Consider the following 20,482-nt stretch of genomic DNA (forward strand, 5'->3'; position numbering starts at 1 on the left):
CCGCTCACCCACGGCGCATGCGCTGTTTCCGCCTGACGCGGCCCCACCCCCTCCGTGCCCCTCTCTCCCTGGCGTCACTTCCGGCGCCGCTGCGCCTGGCGCCTACTTCCGCTTCCGTCCGCCTCGTTGCCGGCAGCCGCCACCGAGCCCGGGAAAAGCGCGCGCGCCATCGGGACGTTTCCGCTTCCGGTAGGGCGGCCGGGCCGGGTGGGGGGTGGCGGCGGCGGCTGGATTCATCCCGGGCGGCGAGTGGGCCCCGGGCCGGGCGCGCAGCGGCGGGGCTGCCCGGCGGGTACCTCGGGCGGGCACCTCGGGCGGGCACCTCGGGCGGGCCCACGGGCAGCTCCCTCCGCCCGGCGGAGCCCCGGGGCCGCCGCCATCATGCCGCGGGCGCCGACCGGCCGGGCCGCGCACTTCCCTGACGCTCTTCTCCTTGTCTTCGTTTTCAGACGGAAAACCGGAGCCGCCCGCCGCTCCCCGAGCCGGGCCCGCCCGCCGCTTCTCCGCCGCCTGCGGGGCGGCTCTCGGGGCCGCGCTCCCTCCGATGCGGCCGCGGCGCACATGAGGATGGAGGCCCGGGACGCGGCGCGGGGCAGCCACGGCTCTGCCTTCAAGGCCTTCGCGCTGCCCCCGCGGGCCGGCCTGCGGGAGCCTCTCTCCCAGCCGGACAGCAAGGTGCGGGGCCGCTCCTCGGCCGCGGCCCGGCGGGGCTGCGTGACCTCCCCTATTCGCCGTCCACAGTGTGTCCGGGGCTGGTGGCTTCTCCGGGTCCCCGTGGGGGGTCTCCACGTGTCGGAGGCACCCCCCAGGCCTCGCCTTTGCCACCTGCCCGGCGGATCTGGCAGCCCCGTCGCGGTAATGCCCGGCACATGGCGCTGCAGCAGCCCCGCGAGCACTGTGCGTTACCTGCGAGCGCGTAAAACCGAGGTGGCGTGTGGAGCGTGCGCCTGTCTCGACGCTGCAGCTGCGGCTCATGCTGGCAGACCTGCGAAGCTGATGATTTTTGCCCTGTAACAAGATGAAATCGGTGTTTGTTTTTCCTCTCCTTAATAAAACCGCCATTGTGCCCGGCAGAGCAGATTTTAGGAGGGAATGGGGGGGAAGTGATGCTTTAGCTGTGTTGTCACACCAGCAGTGGTGTGTTATTCTACCAGTCTGCTGCAGTAATTGCTAACTTATAACAGTATGAGTGGGGTGGAGTGTAACTTTTCACATACCTGCGTAGTTTTTGTTGCACCTGGGGTTTAAGATTGAGCTGTGCTTTCCTCTCATAAAAAGCTGCCATCTTCTTACACAGTTTTTAACCAACAAGATCGGTGGTTTCACTTGCCCCGCTGGAAACGCATCCTGCGCTCTTAATTACAGCCCAGGTAAGGCATCGTTTTTTGCTCGAGTGTCAGGTTTTTGGCTATTCCCTCCCCCAGGCAGCGTGGGGAGGAAGATATGGCTCTTTGCTGACTGCTGCTGCGTTTCTCCCCTGCAGAAGTCCCCTGCCCTGAGAGCTACCGGGTGGCGGGGGAGCCTCGAGCCTTTGGCTCCAGCGCCAATGGGCAGTGGAGGGGCTTGGTTCCCCCTCTGGGCTCCGTACCGCAGAAGCCGAGGGTGAGCCGAGGCTCTTACCTTGAAGCTCGCAAGAACGCCAGGTGCGTACGGCCCCCTCTGTGTTGAACCCTCCCTGCGGAGCCCTCCGCCTGAAGCTGCCAGAGATTTTACCCACACAAACCGCTGGTGTCAATACAGAGCGAGTTCAGGGTGGAAATAGTTGCGTTTGTCGAGGTTGCTGGGTCCTTTCGGTGTTTATAACCTCCCTGTGGCAAAGATAAAGGCTGTGAGCGCTGGGTTTGGGAGCAGAAGCAGTGCCCAGCGTGGAGGAGCCCGTCTTTTACCAAAGCTAGTGATGCAAGGGGCCAGTTCTGAGTGTACGGGAACATTGTTACACCACTGGGGGACTGGGGAGGAAACAGTGCATCGTCGTTTTGTGATGGAAATGTGCCAGTTAGTGTGCGTGGTGCTGGGTGCAGGAGCGGGTTTTGCAGCCGGTATAAACCTGTGTTGTGTCAGACCTTTGCAGACCAGGTCAAGTCGTTGTTGCTCCTGGAAATCCCCACAGTGGCCAACACTTGTCTGCAAACCAGGCGCTTGGGGACACGGTTTACAGGTGGAGCGGGCAGCATTCGGTTTACAGTTGGACGTGATGATCTTAAAGGTCTTTTCCAGCCTAAACGAGCGATCCTAAATAGGGAAAATTAATTTCAAGAGGGAAAACGCTGGATTGACCCGTGTGTTTTTTCCCCGGCTCTGTTGGGTGGGAGTGGGGGAAGCAGGGTGAGCCCGAGTGGGGCCTGAAGCCGAGGTTCAGCCATTTTGTGGTGTGTGGATGGAAGCGGGATCTGATGGATCCAGCGGGAAGGTCGGGATCCCCGGCGGTGGCTCCTCGGCCTCGCAGTGCCACCTCGTGGAGTCCGTCTGGCCACACAGGGCTGGGGAGCGGCTTCAGATCAAGCTGATGGAGAGCCAGGATTCAGCTTTGAGGTGCTTCCTAAAACACAAATAAAATACTAATTTCTGCTCAGAACCAGATAGCTCCTTCTTGGCTGGGTTTGGGGATGGTGGAGAATGCAGTTACGGACTAAAACAAGCGTGGAATCGAGTAAGCGTGGGGGGTTTTTCCTCTCCTTGCAGTGGGACATCCAACAGTTTTGTAGGAAAATCAAACCACCATTGCCATGCATCAGCTTTTCCGATCAAACCTGCTCAGAGTCCTTCCTGGAGCGGTCCGTGTCGCCGCAGCCTGCATAGCCCCAAGAAAACACCCCGGCGGTTCATCAGCACGGCAGAAGAGGTAAAGAAAAGGCTGGGAGACCCTTTAGTGGGTGGATTTGTCTGAGGAGATCTCTGTTGGGCACTAGGACATGCCTGAGGCAGCTCTAACAGACTGGCTTGTGCTGGAGTTGCTCCTGCCAGGCAGGAGCTGGCTTCAGCTCTGCCCACATTCAGACTTCCACAGCGCTTGGTCTGGTCGAGGCTGGTGGTTGAACTCTTTGAGACCCTTGGGCATGCTGGCACCCGTAAAACCTCTACTGCACGTGTATCTGCTCACGGTTCGCGGTGTCTTTGCTGAAATCACGTTGGCTAGACGTATCTGGTGGTTTTCCTGCAGACTGTTCGGGAGGAAGAGCGAGAGATCTACAGGCAGTTGCTTCAGATGGTCACGGGAAAACAATTTTCTACGTCGAAGCCCTCTTCCTTATTCCCCTTCCACCTGTGAGTATGTAAAATGCTCTTCCCCAGCCGACAGCACCACGCATCTCTGCTGGGAGCTTATTTTCCGTTGTCCCTAGGTCCAGGTGTTCAAATTCCAGCAAAACTGTAGTGAAAGAAACTCCCAGCAAGAACTCAAAGTTGTTTGAAACTCACAGCATCGCACCAGCTAGTTCAGCATCCAGCGTCCTCGGAGCACAGGAGCAGCCGTCACACAAACCACCGCTCTACTCCGCCCCCACTTATCCCTCCCATGTCTTTGAGTCCAGTAACTCCACAGCCCAGCATCAGCAAGAAAATCTACCAGCATCTAACACGCAGTCCGAAGGTAAAAACAACCCTGACCAAACAAAAAACAAACCTGAAATGAGACCCCAAAATCTGAAAATTGACTTAAATGTACGTGGCAAACCCACTTTTCCCCTCCTGCTCTGTATGTGGACTCCTGCAGCAGCTGGGGAAGCGGGCAGTAACTGTGATGGTAACAATTCTGTAAACTTTACTCTCTTTAGGGTTGGACTCTGTCATTTTGCTCAAGGTAAAGGATTCCAGAACCCCAGCACCAAGGTAAGAGGGTGTAAAATAATAATTACAAATCACTTTTCAGGCAATTAGTTTCTGCATGAAAGACAACGCTTACACATGTCCTTTCTCCCCCTTTCTAGCCTCCCGTTCTTCCAGGCAGAACTATGGATCAAAGAACTGTAAGTACAAGTTTTCTGCTCTGTTTTCCTGTCGTGAGTGTTCACATCTAGAAACAAAACCCTGATTTGTTCACGTAAACTGCTTTTCAGGACCAGTGTCTACGATTCACGAGCTCGGGACAGGTGGCGGCAAATTGAAGAGCAGAAAGCGCTGGCCTTGCAGCTGCAAAGCCAGGTAACGGAGGGCAGTCACTGCAAGGGCAGCCTTTGCAAGTCCAAATGTTAAACTGCAGAACAGAAAGCAAACTGGAAATGGAAAAATGACAAAACCCGCCTCCATCGGGGTCTGGGGTCTTTGTTGCTTCCCCTTCCTAGGCCAGGGCTCCCGGTGGCGTCGTGGCCAGGGTAAACGCTCGCCCTCTGTGTCCCTGTGTCTCCTGGAACGCCCGGCCCCAGCGTAGCTCCATCACAAGCCCTGGAGAGGCGACTCCTCTGGGCACCACCTAATGTAAAGGTCTCTCCTTCAGCGCTTGCAGGAACAGGAACACTCGGTGCAGGATCTGGTGGATTTAAACCTTCGAGTACCCCTTGAGAAGGAAATCCCTGTCACGGTGGTCCCAGAGGAGAAAGAGGATGCTAAGTCAGCTGACAGTGAAGAGGAGTTCCCTGAAATCACCGAGGTGAGCCTGCTTGGATCTGGTGTACACAGGCAGGCGGGTTTTGTGCGTAGAGGTTCTAAATACAGCTGTAACTTCCTGAGATCTGCACAGAAACGGGTAGCTGTTCCCTTTTGCCACGTACATCTTGTAGCAAGTTTATTCTCTGAGGCGCAAAGAACAAACCTGGCTTTGAATCCTGCCTTTGTGATGGGAATAGCAGGAACTCTCCCAGTGCTGTCTGTGTCCTCCCTGTAGGAAATGGAAAAGGAAATAAAGAACGTATTCCGCGGTGGGAACCAGGATGAGGTGCTCAGTGAAGCTTTTCGGTTAACAATCACTCGGAAAGACATTCAGACCCTCAATAACCTGAACTGGCTCAACGATGAGGTGAGCGGTCTGCCCTGGGCTGTTAAGACTTTTTTTCTTCGGCAGTTTAAAGTAGGTTGAAGTGAGCAGACGTGTCTGCCTTCTCCGTGAAAGGGGTCAGAAAGGGGCTGGTAGGTGTGGGCAGTGGTTCACGTCTGGAGCGGTTGATCTGTGGAGAAACCCCTGCGTAGACCAGGCGCTTGAAGAACTGGTGATATTGGGAGGAGTGGGACTGACCACAGACACGATCAGGGCAAAAAGAAGGAAGAGTAATTTTTAAATATAGAAGACTGCATTCCAGAATCTGGATTTTTGACAGTTTTAAGGCAGCTGAGCTGTTGTAGATCCCCCCGGGGGCAGGTTTTCAGTGGGACAGGCAAAGGCAAAACCAGTTCCTTACCAAACTTTGCACAGGGGCAGAGCACCTTATGCGGAAGTGTCAACACTGAACATGTCTTGGATGCTTTTTTCTTCCCCAGATAATTAACTTCTACATGAATTTGCTGATGGAACGGAGCAAAGAGAAGGGTTTGCCGGCAGTTCACGCGTTCAATACTTTCTTCTTTACCAAACTAAAAATGGCGGGTTACCAAGCTGTGAAGCGGTGGACGAAGAAAGTGGATATCTTCTCTGTGGATCTGCTCTTGGTGCCGATTCACCTGGGGGTGCACTGGTGCCTGGCCGTGAGTGCTTTAGTTATTCACAATTGTGTGTAAATCCACCTGCGGCTGAAATGTCACGGCGCTCGAGCCGTGCCGTTGTCAGCTGTTGGTGTGTGGCAGGGAAATTCGTGTTTGTGCTTAAAATCCAAGTCTGAGCTGCAGCCTTTTGGGTGTTTCTAGACTTTACAGAAAAAACGAGGCGGTGGGGAAGGTCACGTCAGGCTAGCGTATTCTGTGGGGAAAGATCTCGTGTCCCCGTTCCCACCGTCTCACCTTTGGAGACGTTGCTACGGGATCGTTTTAGAGAGATTCAGATGGCAGATACCACGCAGCTTTCTCTGCCTGCTGCCCCCGATTTGTTCCGTCCCTTCTCTTGGCTGTGGGCACCTGCGTAGTGACGTTGTGGCTTTTAACCCACCCTGCGTCAGCCTCCTCGGCCGAGACCTCCTCGGAGGGTTGTTCCGCTGCCGGGCAAGGCAGAGCTCACACGGGTGGGTGGTGGCGTGGAAAGGGGGTGTGGGGCCCCGGAAAAACACCTGGGGGGGTTGTGTCTTGGGCTGCTTAGTCACGCACGCGTCAGGTGGAGCAAAGCCTCTGTAAACCTATCTCTCTGCAGCTTTAACAATGAGGATAACAGAGCGTCTTGTGTTTTACCGGGGCGCTCTGAGGAGAGCCTGATTTAGAGATTCAAGTGGTTAAATAACACTGCAGCGAGGGGGGGGGGGAGGGCTGTGCGGAGGACGTTAGGAGTACTCTGAGGTCCTCTGCTTTGAAATGGTCTAAACTTCTGCCAGCAGAGTGTGTGTCCTGGCAGAGAGACGCGCTCCTTGTGCTGTGCGCTGTTAACGCATCTCTCTTTGTGTAGGTTGTAGACTTCAGGAAAAAAACCATCACCTATTATGACTCCATGGGTGGGATAAACAGCGAAGCCTGCAGGACACTGTTGTGAGTAACACTTCCTTGAGTTGTGCCCGTTTAAAAATCAGACAGCTTCTTACCTCGCTCTGGAAGCGACAGCCCTCGGTGGGGACAGTCCCTGTCTGGGTCCCGAAGGGAAGATTCAGAGGAACATCCCGGTTTCCCCACTTCGTGTTTCACCACGCGTTGCTGACGCGGTCCACGGTTCCAGAGCTGGTCTGTGAGGGTCCTGTGCCGATGCCCTGTCTTCACCAGTTCCCAGCAGATCTGCCAGTGAGGCTGGTGGAACCTTTGTGGGTACAGGCATGTTTCAGACCTGTTCCGTTAAGGACATCAGGCTCCGCCAGTCTCAGAGCCATCTGGGGCATCATCTTGAGAGGGAACCAGCTTCCTGGGCGCTGAGGGGTAGGGGTCCTTCCCTCGTCCTGCAGCTGCTTGAAGAAATGGCACCTCCTGGCCCCGTCCTCCAGGTGGGAGCTTTTCGTGCCTGTGGCAAAGACCAGCTCGGTAGCTGGGCCCTCTGCCCTGGGAGGGGGCTTCTGGAGCGTGCCGTGCTAGCTGTAGGCAGCCGGGGTGTCTCGCATCAGCCCGCGGACAAAGGTTTGCGTGGGTCTCTGGGGGGCTGAGTTCCAGTGGGGCGCTACAGGCCGTGCCCCCAAACCAGAGCCGGTGAGGGGTGCTCTGCCTGGCTTCAGGCCGCACGGCGGGTCTTGGTTTTCCCATCTGGAGCGATGCTCCAGGGGGGAGCGGAGCTGGCTGCCCACCCTCCAAGCTCTTTTAGAAGAGGGGTGCTTGCACATCAAATCCAGAACTGTTCTCCCATATTCAGAAGCTGCTTCTGAATGGAATGCAATTAAAAAGGAGCTACTCTCTGGGCAAGGGTGGAAAAACCCCCTCTTCTCGAAGGTCCCTAGTCACGTAGGGCCGTCAGGCTTGATACAAATCAGGTTGCAGAGTGATTTATGAAACGCAGTCGCCAGCTCCTCTGTCGCTCTGGTGCTGACCCTGGGTCAGCTGTCGGTTCTGTTTCTCATCTCAGCTTCGCTCCGACGCTGACTTGGGAATCTGATCCTGCGTCTTCTGGCATGAGGTTGAGTGTGTCAGCAGAGGCGTCACTCATTCAGTCAAGGAATGTGAATAATGATAAAGACAGACAGCAGACAAATGCCATTTCCAGTCCGTTTAGCACCTTTGTTTTCCTGTTCAGGTGCTTTGCAGTCTGCGTGTGTCGGGTCCCTTTTAAATAACTGTAAAAATAGCTGTTTCCCTTTTCCACGCTGTTCCATGCTGTTGGTGGAAAGGGAGGAAAAGGAAAAGTATAAAATCTTTGGAAATGGCTCAGGGGAGCGTCTCTTCAGTTTGCTGTGTGGCTTCTGCCTCTGTGTTCAAGAAGGGTGCGAGGAGAGCTGGCCTGCCTTGGGGCAGAGGTGGTCTGGGTGAAACAATTCCTTTCAGCCTGAAATTTCTTTGATTCCGAGGAAGAAAGACACAGACATCTGGTGACATGAAACACCTGGGAGGTGAGGGGGGGACCCAGGAGTCCTGCTCGTGGTTCATTTAAGGGTCTGGGGCGAGGAAGCAGGTCCTCAGAGTGGTGGTAGAGAGTACCAGAGGATGCAAAGTGTTTCAGCCCCACAGGGTGAGTGGTAGAGAGCCAGGATTTCAGGTCGCTGTTGCCCTGGACATAATTGTTTTCCCTCTGTTTCCTTTTAGGAGGCTTTTATTGGTTGAATGCAGTGGGAGGATCACACCGGGAAGAAGGGACGGAGGTCCTATTCATGGTTAGTGACCCTTTCATGCTTTCAATCTTTAGAGCTTCCTAAAGGTGGTGAGTGTTGTACCATCAGTCAGACCTTACAGAGGAGGGAAACTGAGGCACAGGGAAAGTAACTGATTGAATGCAAGGGCCGCTGGCCGGGCTAGGAGTGAGCAGGGACCGCAGGCGCTGGTGGTTTGGTGGCTGCCGTGCTTTGTCGCAGCATCGGAGCTTTCACACAACTTGGGTGTGAGACCTGGCGAGGGTTTTTAGTAAGCTGCCTCTGGTTTTGGGGGGTTTCTCCTTGGGAAACACGGTGCTCGGTATCTCAGCTCTGCTGGGAGGGTCTGTGTTCTGGAGCGGACGTAACCCGACCTGTTAAAATGAGTTAAAAACTTCATTCCAGTGTACCCAGGCTGGAGGAAAGCTTAGGGGATAGAGCGCACAAAGCGAGTCATGCCTGTGAAATCTCCTTATCTCCTGCTCGCAGCAGCGCCTGAAATGCTTGCCTTTACGTGCCCTTTACTGCAGGGCTCTTAGACATTTAGCAGTGTGCTGCGGAGTTGATTTCAACAATTCCCTGAGGCACCTGATCAGGTCTGTGTGTGTCTGTAAGCGCTGTAGAGGGCAAAAAAATCCATTTTCAGATTTAGGAAAATGAGATTAAAAGCCAGCGGTGTTTGACAGGGCACCTCAGGCATGTTGGGTTTTGATTTGGCGTGTAATTCTGCTTAAAAATCCTGTGTCGGGCTGTTTCTCCTTGAGGTCCTGAGCGTGTTCTTCCAGTCCCCTCCTGAGAGGTGGCTCAGGCTGTTTCCTAGGCGGCAGCGGTGCTGTGTTCTTTGCAGTGTGTCTGATGGTCACTGATCTCCCTGCGCCGGCTAGGTTGCTGGAGGCGGCTTTTAGGGAGCCACACAGGTGATGGTCATGGTTAACGTCAGCTGTGCGTGTTATTTCCTCACCCTTGTGGAAATCAACTCAAAATTTCACGGCACAGTAGCCGTGGCTCATGGTAGTCGCGGATAAAACTCCCTGTGCTGAAGCCACCTGATGGTTTTATTCACCGAAATTCCGGCACCGTTGAAACTTCGCTGCTTTCTTCCCCGTCTGGCACTCGGAGCCTGTCGCCCCCGCTCCGTACGCTCGCAGCCGCTCCACGTGGAGGCTCCGAGCCCTTCTGCTTATCCGCATGGCTTCGCTCCCCGTCTCCGAATGTGCACAGCAGCGGGCCCTGTGCTGCTGCTCTTTTTTTAGCTGAGGATTCCAGTGGGTTCTGTAGCAGGCGGTAATTGCTAAGATATTTTTTTTTAATTGTGATCGAAATGATAGCCGTTATTAATTAACGTTTCAGTGTGGTGGTATTGTGGTGCGGAGAGTCTGCTCCCGTCTCCCAGCCACTGTGCCGCAGGCTCGGCTCACCTCACCCCGAGCTCGTTACAAGGAGTTTCTTCTCCATCCGTTAGGTTTGATTTTTGGTGATGAGATACAGAGGCTTCTCGTGCTCAGTGAAGGGCTGGGTTCCCCACCCCACCCCGGGGTTTACCCCCTGTTGATCTTGTGTCCAAACTGCGGCCGCGCAGCTCCCTGGGAGCAGTTAGAGCAGCTGCTGGCAGCCGGCAGAGCCTGCGCTGGGGAACTGGCCGGGCACTGCGTGTCCCGCTGATGGGAAGCGCTTCTCTGGGCCTGGTCTGGTGTCAGGGGGCTGCCAGGAGGGAGACTCCCCTCCTTGACACTGTGACATCCAGCAAAACCCATTTCTGGCTGTTTTTCTAGAGACACACTCGCTAGGAAGGGGCTGGCTTCGTGGTCAGAGGCTGCTGGGTCCTGCTGCCGCCACTTTGAGTTCTTCGTTCAGTGGCTCCTGGGTGTTTCAGCGACTCTTCCACACAGGAGAGTTTTGCTTTGAGTAGCTCTTTGGAGTTAGGATAGAGAAAATTCTCCTGACGGCACCAAGGCGTTAAGTTTGACCCTACATCTTTCGGGCTCGTCTGCGGGTCGCATCGCCCCCTTCTCCCATCGCCTTCTGGCATTTACTGACAGGAGATGTGATTTGGCCAAGGCTTTGTGGATCAGGTTTCTGAAAGATGGCACATCTCCCCGCGTTGGCGGCCAAACCCGCCTCCCTCTCTGCGCCAGCTGCTCTCCTGACCCCTCCGTCCGAGCCAGCAGCATCTCATCCCTGGCTTTTCTTTTCCAAACTTTCTGATCGCAGCCGTGACAGCGAGAAGGCTCCTTGGGCTGTTTTGAGAAAGTGCCAAATGTGCAGGAGATGGTTTCTCTGGATCTTCGTGGTCTTTTTGGTAACCAAGATGAGCAGAAGGTGTCTGCAAAGCTGAATGTCAGTTAATGGCACCAGCAGCCAGCAGAGAGGAGCTCCTTGAGGGCCATTAAGAACGTCTCTGGCCCATCACCTCGTCTCCTCGGGCTCCCTCTAGGCCACCTTTGTGTCTGTGTCCTTTCTGAGCTTCCCTTTCCGCACTTCCCAGCGAAGGGGGAATAGTTCAGAGTGTTCGTATCCGCAAAGGAAGAAGCATGGCAGTTGCTTGGGCATGGCCTTGGTAGAGTTTCTAAACTTTTTTCAAGGAGGCAGGGGAAAACCTTCTGATTTTCTGTTCTTCTGGTGATGAAATCTTGGGCCAAACCTGGTGGAAGCCTCTCCAGGCAGAGGAGGTGGCCCAGCACCCCTGAGCGTTCCTTGGTCTCCAGTTCTGGGAACTGGAATGGGACTGGCTCTGCAGCCCTTCTCCCTCTGCTGAAGGCTCGTGGAAGGGATTTGATACCCCCCCATGACAGGCTGCTTCTCCCACTTGTGCTCCCAGCTTGACTCGATCCCCATAAAAGCATCTTGGTGTGGCTTTTCCCAGGGCTGCCTCCCCTCCATCCCCAAGCCTTGGACCCTCTTTGAGGAAATCAGAGCCACCTTCCCTACTTTCCCCCTCCTTGAAAGCACTTGCCATCCGTCTTCTGCTCTGGCACAAAGAAATCGAGTCAGCAGTGGAAAGGGGATCTGGGAGAAGGGCTCCAGGAGAACATCTGAGCTGAGCCCACCACCAGCCTGGAGAGGAGCTCCGTGCTGGGTTTTTGACACTTTACGCACAGGGCGAGCGTTCCAGAGCTGCTGGGACGCTGTTCTGGTGGTGACAAATTTGCTCCCATCTACCTTTGTGCGAAGTTACGGCCTTGGGGGCCGCGAGGCAGCAGTTCACGGCGCCGCCGGAGCCCCGCTCGCCGTGTCCCCTCCGGATAACGCTCTGCTTGCGGGAGCCCGTTGGGGCAGCCCCGTGGCTGCCGCGCTTCCCTCTGCCGTGAGTCACTCTGATGAATTAGGTTTGTTCTCGCTGGTTTATTTGTGGTTTTGACTCTCTGCTTGGCAGGTACTTTTTTTGGATGGGTTTTGAAGTTCTGCTTGGTCCTTCTTTTGACTGCCTCAAACCCTGGGTCTATAGAGCCCTTTTTAAAATGGCCAGTACCGAGACGAAAATATTGGACTTCCATTTTGCATTAATTCTGCAAACATGGTAGAGGACATCCTAGGTAAACTGACATATGGTGTACTGGCTGGTTTCCCCTGCTCCTCTAAGTAAGCTCTCTTTGTTCGCTTATTCCTGCAGGCAATACTTAAAACAGGAGAGTCTTGACAAGAAGAGGAAAGAGTTCGACACTAATGGTTGGTCGTTGCTGAGTAAGAAGAGTCAGGTAGGTTTGGGCAGCCCGAGGTTTGGAGGAGGGGTCTCTCTCAGCCCTTGCTTTTGTTCGTGGCCCTGCTGTACCTTTCCTGGCCGGTTTTCCCGATGGATGCAGTGAACAAATCCCAGATCTTCATGGCAGGCTGCTCTACTGCAGAGTCCCCTCGGGCCCCGAGCCGGGGGTGCCCCAGTGCCACCTCGATTCCTGCTGCCCACCCTCCTCTTCATTTCCCCCTCGTTTCCTCGCGCTGGCGTTTGTCCCTCCGTGCAGACCTCCCTCGTTAGGGCTCGTTCCAAAGGGATCCTCCACTCGGAGCTCTTTATCCTCAGAGGCTGGAAAACAGGGACCGGTTCGCCTAGAAATGACGTTTGGTTTCATGTCCGTCTTTTTCAGGAGATCCCGCAGCAGATGAACGGCAGCGACTGCGGGATGTTTGCCTGCAAATACGCCGACTGCATTACCAAAGACAAACCCATCAACTTCACCCAGGTAAACCCACCCTCGTGCCCGGGGAGCGATGGGCACGTGGCGCTTGTTTGTTTGTACTCTGGTTTTTTCCAAATGCCCTTCGCTTCCTTCTCTGCGGGTTTCAAATGACCCCAGCCCGCACGGGGATGGTGCTGCCGCTCCCTGGGAGCAGAGCTTGACGCAAGGCACTGCGGTGGTTTGTTACACCGGGCAAAATTGTCCCTCTGAAGCCATCTGCAGGTCTCCTGTTGGAGCTCGAATCCCTGGGGTGCGTCACCGGTGCAGCTGGGGAAAGCTCACAAACCCCCAACAAGACCCGCTCGTGGTGGTGCTGGAGCCTGAATCCCAGGGAATTTCGGTGTTCCTTAATGTTGTCAGCCTCTGTGGAGTAGCCCATGCATGAATATTTTAATTCTAATTACTAGATAACATGATCAGAGTTACGTTATTACCCAGACCTCATCCGCTGTCCTCTTCCCGACCATTGGAAAGCAATTTTTCCCCCAGGAAAGGCACCACCTGCAAAACTGCACCCGCCAGCGCGGCTGCTCGACAAACGCTCCGGGAAGACACGCTGATGTACTTTTTCTTTTCTCTCTCTCTCTCCCCCACCAAAGCAACACATGCCCTACTTCCGAAAGCGAATGGCCTGGGAAATCCTGCATCGCAAGCTGCTCTGATGGTGCTGTGCCACGAGCCGCTTCCCGGTGAGGTTGTATCAAAGTGCCCCGGTTCGCCCTGCTCAGCACCCTGAGCCGCGGCAGGCGCGGGCCTCGCTCAGAGACACAGCGAATGAACTCTGTACCATATTTTTGATAAACCACCATTCACGGACCAATGCGCAATAGAAATGTTCAGAAGCACACTCGCTTTATTTTTTTTTTTTTTTTTTTTTTTTTGTATTTCAAGACCTATTTTTACAAGCAATTTCAGGTGCTGAGATTTGAGGGGGCAGCTTCGAACATCCGAGGAATTTTATTTTTCTGCTTTTTCACGGCCCTGGCTGCCAGCTTTGCTGAGCTGACGGTGTGACTGTGGAGGGGGAGGCTGGATTTCGGGGGCAGCGAAGGTACTTGCGTGGCTCTGGGAGAGCGCTGCGTCGCGTGGGGAAAACAAAGCCTGTTGAGGGTGGATGGAGGGAGGGTTTGGTGTGTCCTCTGCTCCTGTGTCAGCTCCCCTCTGTCCTCAAAGCCAGTATTTTGTCGCCCATCACCCACCCTGCCCCTTAGCGCCTATCTAAGGCCGTAACGTGGCACCCTGAGTTCTTGGAGCGGCCTGGCCGTGGGCTTGGGGGGCTGGGCGGGGGGCTGCGGGCAGGTGGGGCACCACCCAGGGTGGTGGACGAGGGCTGGGGGACCTCCAAAAGGAACTTGTTGGTTAAACGTCGCTTTTCTTCCGGCGGGATTGGTCTCCCAGTTCTTTGGCATCGACTGTTCATGGAAATCCAGGTACGGAACCGGGCAGCACCGGGGCTCTGCGGGGTCGGGCTGCGTGTAGGTAGTTCCAGGTGTTTTCCCGGGGTGACAAAGAACAAAGCCTGCGTGTGCGCAGGGGGTTTGGTTGGGTTTTGGGGGGGGGGTTTTGTTGGTGGTTTTTTTTTTTTTTTCTTGCCCTGGCTTTGCCTCTTCGCAGGGGCTGGGGCCGCAGCTTCTCGCCACCGCTGTCCTCGTGCCGAGGGCCCCAGCCGAGCGGGGTGGATCGCTCCTCTCTCCTCCCTGATATTTTGCACATGTTGGGGCGAGGGCTGGTGCCAGGTCAGAGGTTGCACCACCAGCAAGTTGGGAAGCGCTTCCAAAGGTGCCTCCGGTGTGCGGCTCCGGGGGGCCTGGAGGACGGAGGCAGGGAAGAAGGGAAATACGCCGAAGCATTTAATTCTTTCCAAAACTGGGATTCTGGGGGATGCCCCGATGCTTCTCCTGCCTCACGCCACGCGCCTCGCTCCTCTGGGCCCCTGGCATCGGGCTGGGGCTGCGGTGACGCTTCCAGCTGTCTTAATTTATTCTCAAGTGCGATGTGGGAGGAAGCGGGGAGTGTCTGACAAGCTTCCCGAGCCGCCAGACTTGCTTCTTTTCTCTCCTGTATATAATAACCTTTTTAAGTATAAGTAAAGAATTAAATAATGTCCACTTTTGTATTTTTGTCTCCAGATAGGGAGGGATATTTTATACGTTTTTCTCTACCTGTAAGCAGTAGTTTTGTACAAAATTGCTCCTTCCCACCCCTTGCTCCCACCAGGTCGTGTTCTTTGTAGGCTGGTTTGTACCCTTCCCTCTCCCCTCCGTGTGTTTTATACCAAGTTCATTTACTACCTTTTTCTATCTTTTACTGCAAGTAAAGATCCGAGGAGAAAAAAAAAAAAGTAACGTTATCTTTTCTCTTTTTGTGCATGTGTTGTGATTAATAAGCATGAGCCGTGAGCTGGATCCCCGCTCCAGGAGCCGGAGCGTTGCCGGTAGCGAGCAGCCCTGGCTCGGGGGATGCTGCTTTTGCTAATTCACCTTCTGGGTAAATTAAATCGCTCTCGGCAGGCGCGGGGCTCGCAGTGCCGGGGTGGTTTAGCCTGGTTTAATGGAGGAAGGAGCCGGAGGTGCTGCGAGCTGGAGTTAAAAGGTCTTTGCAGTTGCGTGCTGGGTGTTATCGCCTTTGGTTTTCCTGCTTTCTGGAGCCGGAGGTGGTGAGTTGGGGACAGGGATCCTGTCCCAGTGACCTGCTTTAGAGCTTCGGCCCTTCCCACCCCGGGGAAGGCGCTTCCAGCCCCTGCCACCCCGCTCCGAACAGTAGCCCTGGGCTGAAAGAGCCCCTTACAATGTCCCGGGAACAAAATCAACAAGTGCCTTGTTTTCCTTGGCTCCCACCTCCCAAAAAGGCCGGGGAGAAAATGGCCTCGTCAAAGGCGGCTTGTGCCGTGCCTGTGCCGGCACCGAGGAGGCTCGCGGCTCCTGGCCCTCTGCGGCCACCAAAAATGCATTCAGCATTTATTCCTGCCCTTCTTTCTGGCTTATTAATAGAATAAATCATATTGCCCGGCCAGCCCAGTCTGGGGATTTTCAGGTCATATTGACTTTTTCCTCCTTCCTGTATCCTTATTCCTAGACATGAGTGAGATTTCTGCCCGATATGTCCAAAGAGCCGGTTATTGGCGTCTCTGACATTCCTGACAAACACACACGCGGCTTCTGTAAACACCCGCGTTGCCGTCTCCCACCCCGGGGCTCAATGCTCCATTCATCTGCTCCCAAAGCTGTGCCTGGAAGTCGGGAATTGCCTCCCCTGCTCCATGTGCTAACGAGCTTTTATAGCTTGGATGCGTCCAGAAGCCCTTATGGCGCGATTTGCATCCCCCCGGGCCCCCCCGAGGCGGGGGGCTGCAGGGGCCTTCGGGCAGAATCCTGCGGGTGCTGGGGTGGGCGCGAGGGGCAGCACCGTGGGATGGGGAGCTGGTGCTTCTCCCAGCTCTTTGGGAGCGATGCTCCATCATCCACACCGGAGCATGACGTGCCCTCGCAGAGGCGCTGGCTGAAACCCCACACGGGTCGTTGCCGGAAAGAATCGGGTTTGTTTCCGTCCCCCCGCAGCGGCGCAGTGCTTCCTGCCCCGGGGACCCCTCTCCATCCTCCCCCCGCTCCAGGCATCCCTCCACGCTCCCAGGAGGAGGAAAACGAGCTCTGTCTGCTGAAAATTCACGGTTGTCCCTTTTTCCCGGCTCCCCGGTGTGGCCGGGCTTGGTGGGACCCCCCAGCAGCCCCCCAGTTCCCACAGCAGGTTCCGACGCTGACCTGGAGCGGGTGGGATCCAAGAGGGAGCGAGCCGGGGCCGGGGGGCCTCAGGTCATCCCGATGTGACGCCTCAGTGGAGAACTGGGTTTGGTGGGCAATGGGTGACTGTCCATCGGTGTGGGTCGAGGATGGGCCGGGACCTTCTCCTGGACCACTGGGCCACCTCTGCTGGGGCTTCCCGGGCAGAGGGGCTTCTCTCCGTGGAAGGTGCAGGCTTCCTCCCAGCATCTCCCACTGCTGGTGGAGCTCTGGCCACCAGAGCCCTGGTGGAGCTGCTCTCCCTCCTGGTGTGTTGGCACCGCGTTGGCCCATGGGTGAAGCGCGCGGCTCCGGCGGCAGCTCTGGGGTCTGCTGGCTCCGGGACCCTCCAGCCAAGGGCAGGACCCAGACCAGGGGGCTCTTGGACCACCAGGAGATCCCTCATGGGGCCGGTTGGGCGCCACCATCAGTAGCTCAATGTCCGTATGGATGGTTGAAGGACCAGGGAGGAGGCAGCGCTGGGCGTTTTGATGCCCAAGCGTGGACACGGCGTGCCGGGCATCCCGGGGGTCTTCCCACCCCAGGAGACCCTCTCCCGGGCATCCCACCGCAACCCCTCACCCCAAATCCCACCGGCAAAGCGCATCCCCCTGGGCGCAGAAGGTGACACGGTGACGAGCGTCGGTCCATTCCCACCCCTTCCATGCTGAATTCCATCAGGGCTGCTATAAAAAAAATAAATAAAAAATAAAAAAGGGGGGGGGCGGGGGGAGAAGCCGTTTGGGACAAAACTGCCCTTTGTGGCTGCAGCGGCCGCGTGTTGCGATTGGCATCCGCATTGTTGGGTAAACTCGGTCCAGCCGCTGCCGCGGGATAATGAGGCGAGACCCCGAGCCCCAGATTTACGGTGTGTGCGGACACAGGCGCCCTTGTGCCGGGGGGGGGGGGCGGGGCGGGGGGGGACCCACACATCCCCGGGCTCCAGCCCCTGCACCCCAAAAGCAGGGGGGTGTGCACTGGGGGTCGCTGGCCCCCGAGCCCCGACGGTGGCTGGGAAGGGGGTTCCCATCCGAGCTCTGGGCGCTGTTGGGGTCCCCCGCGCCGATGTGGGGGGGACGCAGCTTTGGGTGCGATTCTGGGCATTTAGGGACCTGGCCAGGGGTTAATCCTGACACCCCGGTTGCCCCCCCATCTCTGATTTCCTGGGGTGCTGGATCTGCTTTGGGGGGAGCTTTGGGGCTCCCCTCCCAGCGTGGGCTCCCCAAATGCCCCCCCTCCCCGCTGCAGCCGGGGGCCTGCGCAGCTCAGAGCCGGGCAGGATTGGGCCCGGCCAGCGACCCCCGCTCAGCCCACAGGACCCCAGCCCCACTGCGGGCTGACTGAGCCCTGACTCAGTTTCCCCTCTTGCCCCCCATCTGCCACCAGCTGGGGGGGGCCAGGGACAAGGACACAGCCCCTCTCCTTGTCCCTGTCCCCCCAGACGCCCCCCCCCCCCCCCCGCCAGTTCTTGCTCCCCAAAGCAGCCAGTTCCCGGGGGGGCTGCACACTCCACGACACTCCTGATCGTAATTTCTTCTAACGAGGGGCCCTGCCCAGGGGTCCCCCCAAACCCCCCCACCCCGCTAATCCCTCCACTCCTGCCGCCTCATTAGGCAGCACGACCCTGCTGCTATTTTTCCGCTCTTTTTCCAAAAAAAACCAAACCCCAACAAACCCCCCAGCCCCCCCAGCCCCATCCCACCCCGAGCCCGGTCTCCGTTCAAGCCGCGGGACCCTCGAGCCGGCCCCCGTCAGAAACGTGGCTTTTAGGGGGTTTTTGTTGGATTTTTTTTTTCTGATTTATTTAATTTTTTTTTCTTTCCCATTTTTTTTTTTTTATTTTCCGGCATCCTCCGGCCGGGGACACAGAGGGTGGCTTTGTGCCGGCTGCAGGACACCGCGGGGAGCACTCGGGGCTCTGGCTCCTTGCCACCCCAAATAGGTGGCCTTTTTTTTTGGGGGGGGGGGGGGGGAGAAACCTGACATCAAAGGATGCTGAATCCCTCACTATTCCCTCCCCCACTCCTTGCTCCAGCCGGAAAAAAGGGGGTGAAACCCCCTCCTGCACTTTGGAGTTAGGAGCTGGAGTGGCTTTGGGGGGGTCCCTGATGCCAGAGCTGGAGCTGTACCCCAACAGCGCTCAGCCCCGCCTGGGTCTGGGGGTGACTTTTGGGGGCACCCCCTGGGGTGGGTAATTCAGGGTGTGGGATGGATAATTTGGGATTTGGGATGGATAATTTGGGGTCTGGGATGAATGCTTTGGGGTTTGAGGTGGATCATTTGATATTTGGGATGGATAATTTGGGGTCTGGGATGGGTAATTTGGGGTTTGGGTCGATAATTTGGGGTCTGGGGTGGCTAAAGGGGGGGGGTGCTGCAGCAGGGGTGGGCTTTGGGGTGCTCTGAGCAGCCGGGGGTTCCCAGGAGGCTGGGGATATATCCCCCTCCCCAGTGGTCGGTGACCCTGTATCTCAGCCAGCCCCCCCAGCCCACCCCCGTGGCCCATCGAACCGAGAGCTGGGGGGGTCAGGTGGGCACTGGGGGGAGGCAGCCCCCAGGGGGGTGGGACCCCCGGGGCCGGATCCAGCGCACGGGAGGGAGACCCCCGGGGCCGGAATCGGGGTTTCTATTTCTGGCCATTTATTTAACCGCAGGCGGGCAGCGCGGCCGGTATTTATAGCTCCCGAAACACCCGCCGTGCCCCTCCGGGACAGATCCTGACCCCCGGCCACCGCCGCCGTTGGGCTCTGCCTGCGGGGACCCCGAACACCCAAAATCTGGGGTTTCGCCTTTATTCTGCATTTTTAGGGCGCTTGGTCCCAGTGTTGGGGGACAGGGATGGGGACAAGTGGGGACGGCGGTGGCAGAGCATCCCCAGCAGTGGATGGGGGGGCAGCTGGTGATATCCCAAAAAAACCCTACCCCCCCCTTTTTATTTACACCCCAATAACGGAGGATCGAGGCCACATCCATCATTAACAAAAATAGGGCTTTTTGCGTCAGCTGTCCCAAACCGAGGGGCTTTGGCCCCAAAGCCACGGGGCTGGGATGGTTTTATCCAGCCCCACCGACCCCCCGCGACACCTCGAAACCTCCCCCCGGCCCCACCGGCCGCTTTCCAGCCCTCATTAATTTGGGATAATTATCAGATGTCATTAGCAGGGGCGTGCGCCTGCCAGTGCCCCCCAGCCCTGGCACCAGCACCTGCAGCTTTGTTCCCTCTTTTTTTTGTTATTTTTGGGGGGGGGCTGGGGGAATGCCCCCCCCCCCAGCCCAGGAAGGTTTTGGTGTCTTGATATCCCAGTGCTGGGGGTTTCCCAGCCCCAAAGCTGGTCTTGCCCTGGGGATTCTCTGATGTTTTGTATAAGGGTTGTGCTGGGGTGTGTGTGTGTGTGTGTGTGTGTGTGTGTGTGTGTTGCTTCACCCCTTATTTTTTTTTCAGGCTCCTCCAAACTTTTTGGGGAGCTGATGTGCCCGGGGGTGGGGGGGCAGGGGATGACTGGGTGGCTGCGATTTAGGGCAAAACTCCTCATTTTTCGGGTGCAGCTTCACCCCAGGCAGAGCACGCCGGACCCCCAGCCCTCCCCCCACAAAACCCCCAACCCCCAAACCCCCGCCATGGTGCTGTTCCCCCGCCCCCCCCCCCGCGGCTCCGGAGGCTCAAAGGGGCCCTTTGTGCGGCTCTACCTTCCCAAAGAGTCGCCTTTTCATCCCAGCCTCCCGAGGAGGAGGAGGAGGAGGAAGAGGCCGGCTTCGGGGGGCCTGAGCGGGGGGGAACCGTTTGACATCATCTCACAAAAATGCCGGCATCCCCCCCCCCCCCCCCCCCCCCCCCCCCCCCCTCCCCGGGGCCCCCTGCCCACCTTTCCATGGGGGCCGGGGGCAGAAGAGCTCCCTGGGGGGTGTCAGTGGACAAAGGGGCTGTGTGTGAGACCCCCCCCCTCCAAAAAAAAATATAAATGGGGGGAAAAAGGCCTTTTTGGGAGCATCGTGAACCCGGATCAGCTGCCGAACCAGCCGAGGGTGGATTCCCAGCAGAGAAGGGGCTGGGGGGCGGGGAATGGGGGTGAACTGGGATCTCAGTTGGGGGGGGGGGTCTTGGGTGCTTATTGAGCCTGAAGCTGGCAGTGGTCACACCATCTGCTCCCAGATGTCCCTAGTCCCAGGTTTTTGGGGCAAATTCACCCCAAATAGTGAATTTTGGCTGGTGGGATGCTGGGTTTCCCGCTCCCCCCTTCCCCCCCAGGACTGACTTGGGGCTCAACCC

General features: G+C 57.0%; 1 protein-coding gene across 6 annotated transcripts; it reads left to right on the forward strand.

Moving 5' to 3' along the window:
- The first annotated feature begins 93 nt into the window (after window positions 1–93).
- On the forward strand, window positions 94–13,286 carry SENP1 (SUMO specific peptidase 1). 6 transcript variants are annotated; one of them, XR_005101509.1, is made up of 16 exons: window positions 295–675; window positions 1,298–1,370; window positions 1,484–1,643; window positions 2,683–2,842; window positions 3,161–3,264; window positions 3,342–3,589; window positions 3,774–3,828; window positions 3,927–3,965; window positions 4,056–4,140; window positions 4,433–4,585; window positions 4,820–4,951; window positions 5,410–5,613; window positions 6,458–6,537; window positions 8,224–8,291; window positions 11,878–11,962; window positions 12,347–12,385. XR_005101509.1 is itself a non-coding variant. In XM_037370777.1 (16 exons), exons 1-16 carry the CDS (start codon window positions 382–384, stop codon window positions 13,099–13,101), a joined length of 2,031 nt encoding a protein of 676 aa, XP_037226674.1. In that variant the 5' UTR covers window positions 299–381; the 3' UTR covers window positions 13,102–13,286. The 6 variants fall into 6 exon arrangements, 5 of the variants coding, with proteins under 5 accessions (XP_037226675.1, XP_037226673.1, XP_037226674.1 ...); XM_037370777.1 differs by lacking the exon at window positions 8,224–8,291 and adding an exon at window positions 13,039–13,286 and having other exon boundaries at window positions 299–675; window positions 12,347–12,442; XM_037370778.1 differs by lacking the exons at window positions 6,458–6,537; window positions 8,224–8,291; window positions 11,878–11,962; window positions 12,347–12,385 and adding exons at window positions 94–189; window positions 5,773–6,450 and having other exon boundaries at window positions 450–675.
- The last annotated feature ends 7,196 nt before the right edge of the window (window positions 13,287–20,482 follow it).

Source organism: Falco rusticolus, chromosome 19 (assembly GCF_015220075.1).
Source record: "Falco rusticolus isolate bFalRus1 chromosome 19, bFalRus1.pri, whole genome shotgun sequence".
NCBI lineage: Eukaryota > Metazoa > Chordata > Aves > Falconiformes > Falconidae > Falco > Falco rusticolus.

Coding starts and splice junctions, on each gene's coding strand:
- SENP1 (XM_037370776.1), top strand. CDS start 382: ATGCCGCGGGCGCCGACCGGCCGGGCCGCGCACTTCCCTGACGCTCTT. Junction 2,843..3,160: donor TCATCAGCACGGCAGAAGAG/GTAAAGAAAAGG, acceptor GTTTTCCTGCAG/ACTGTTCGGGAGGAAGAGCG. Junction 5,614..5,772: donor GGGTGCACTGGTGCCTGGCC/GTGAGTGCTTTA, acceptor GGGTGTTTCTAG/ACTTTACAGAAAAAACGAGG.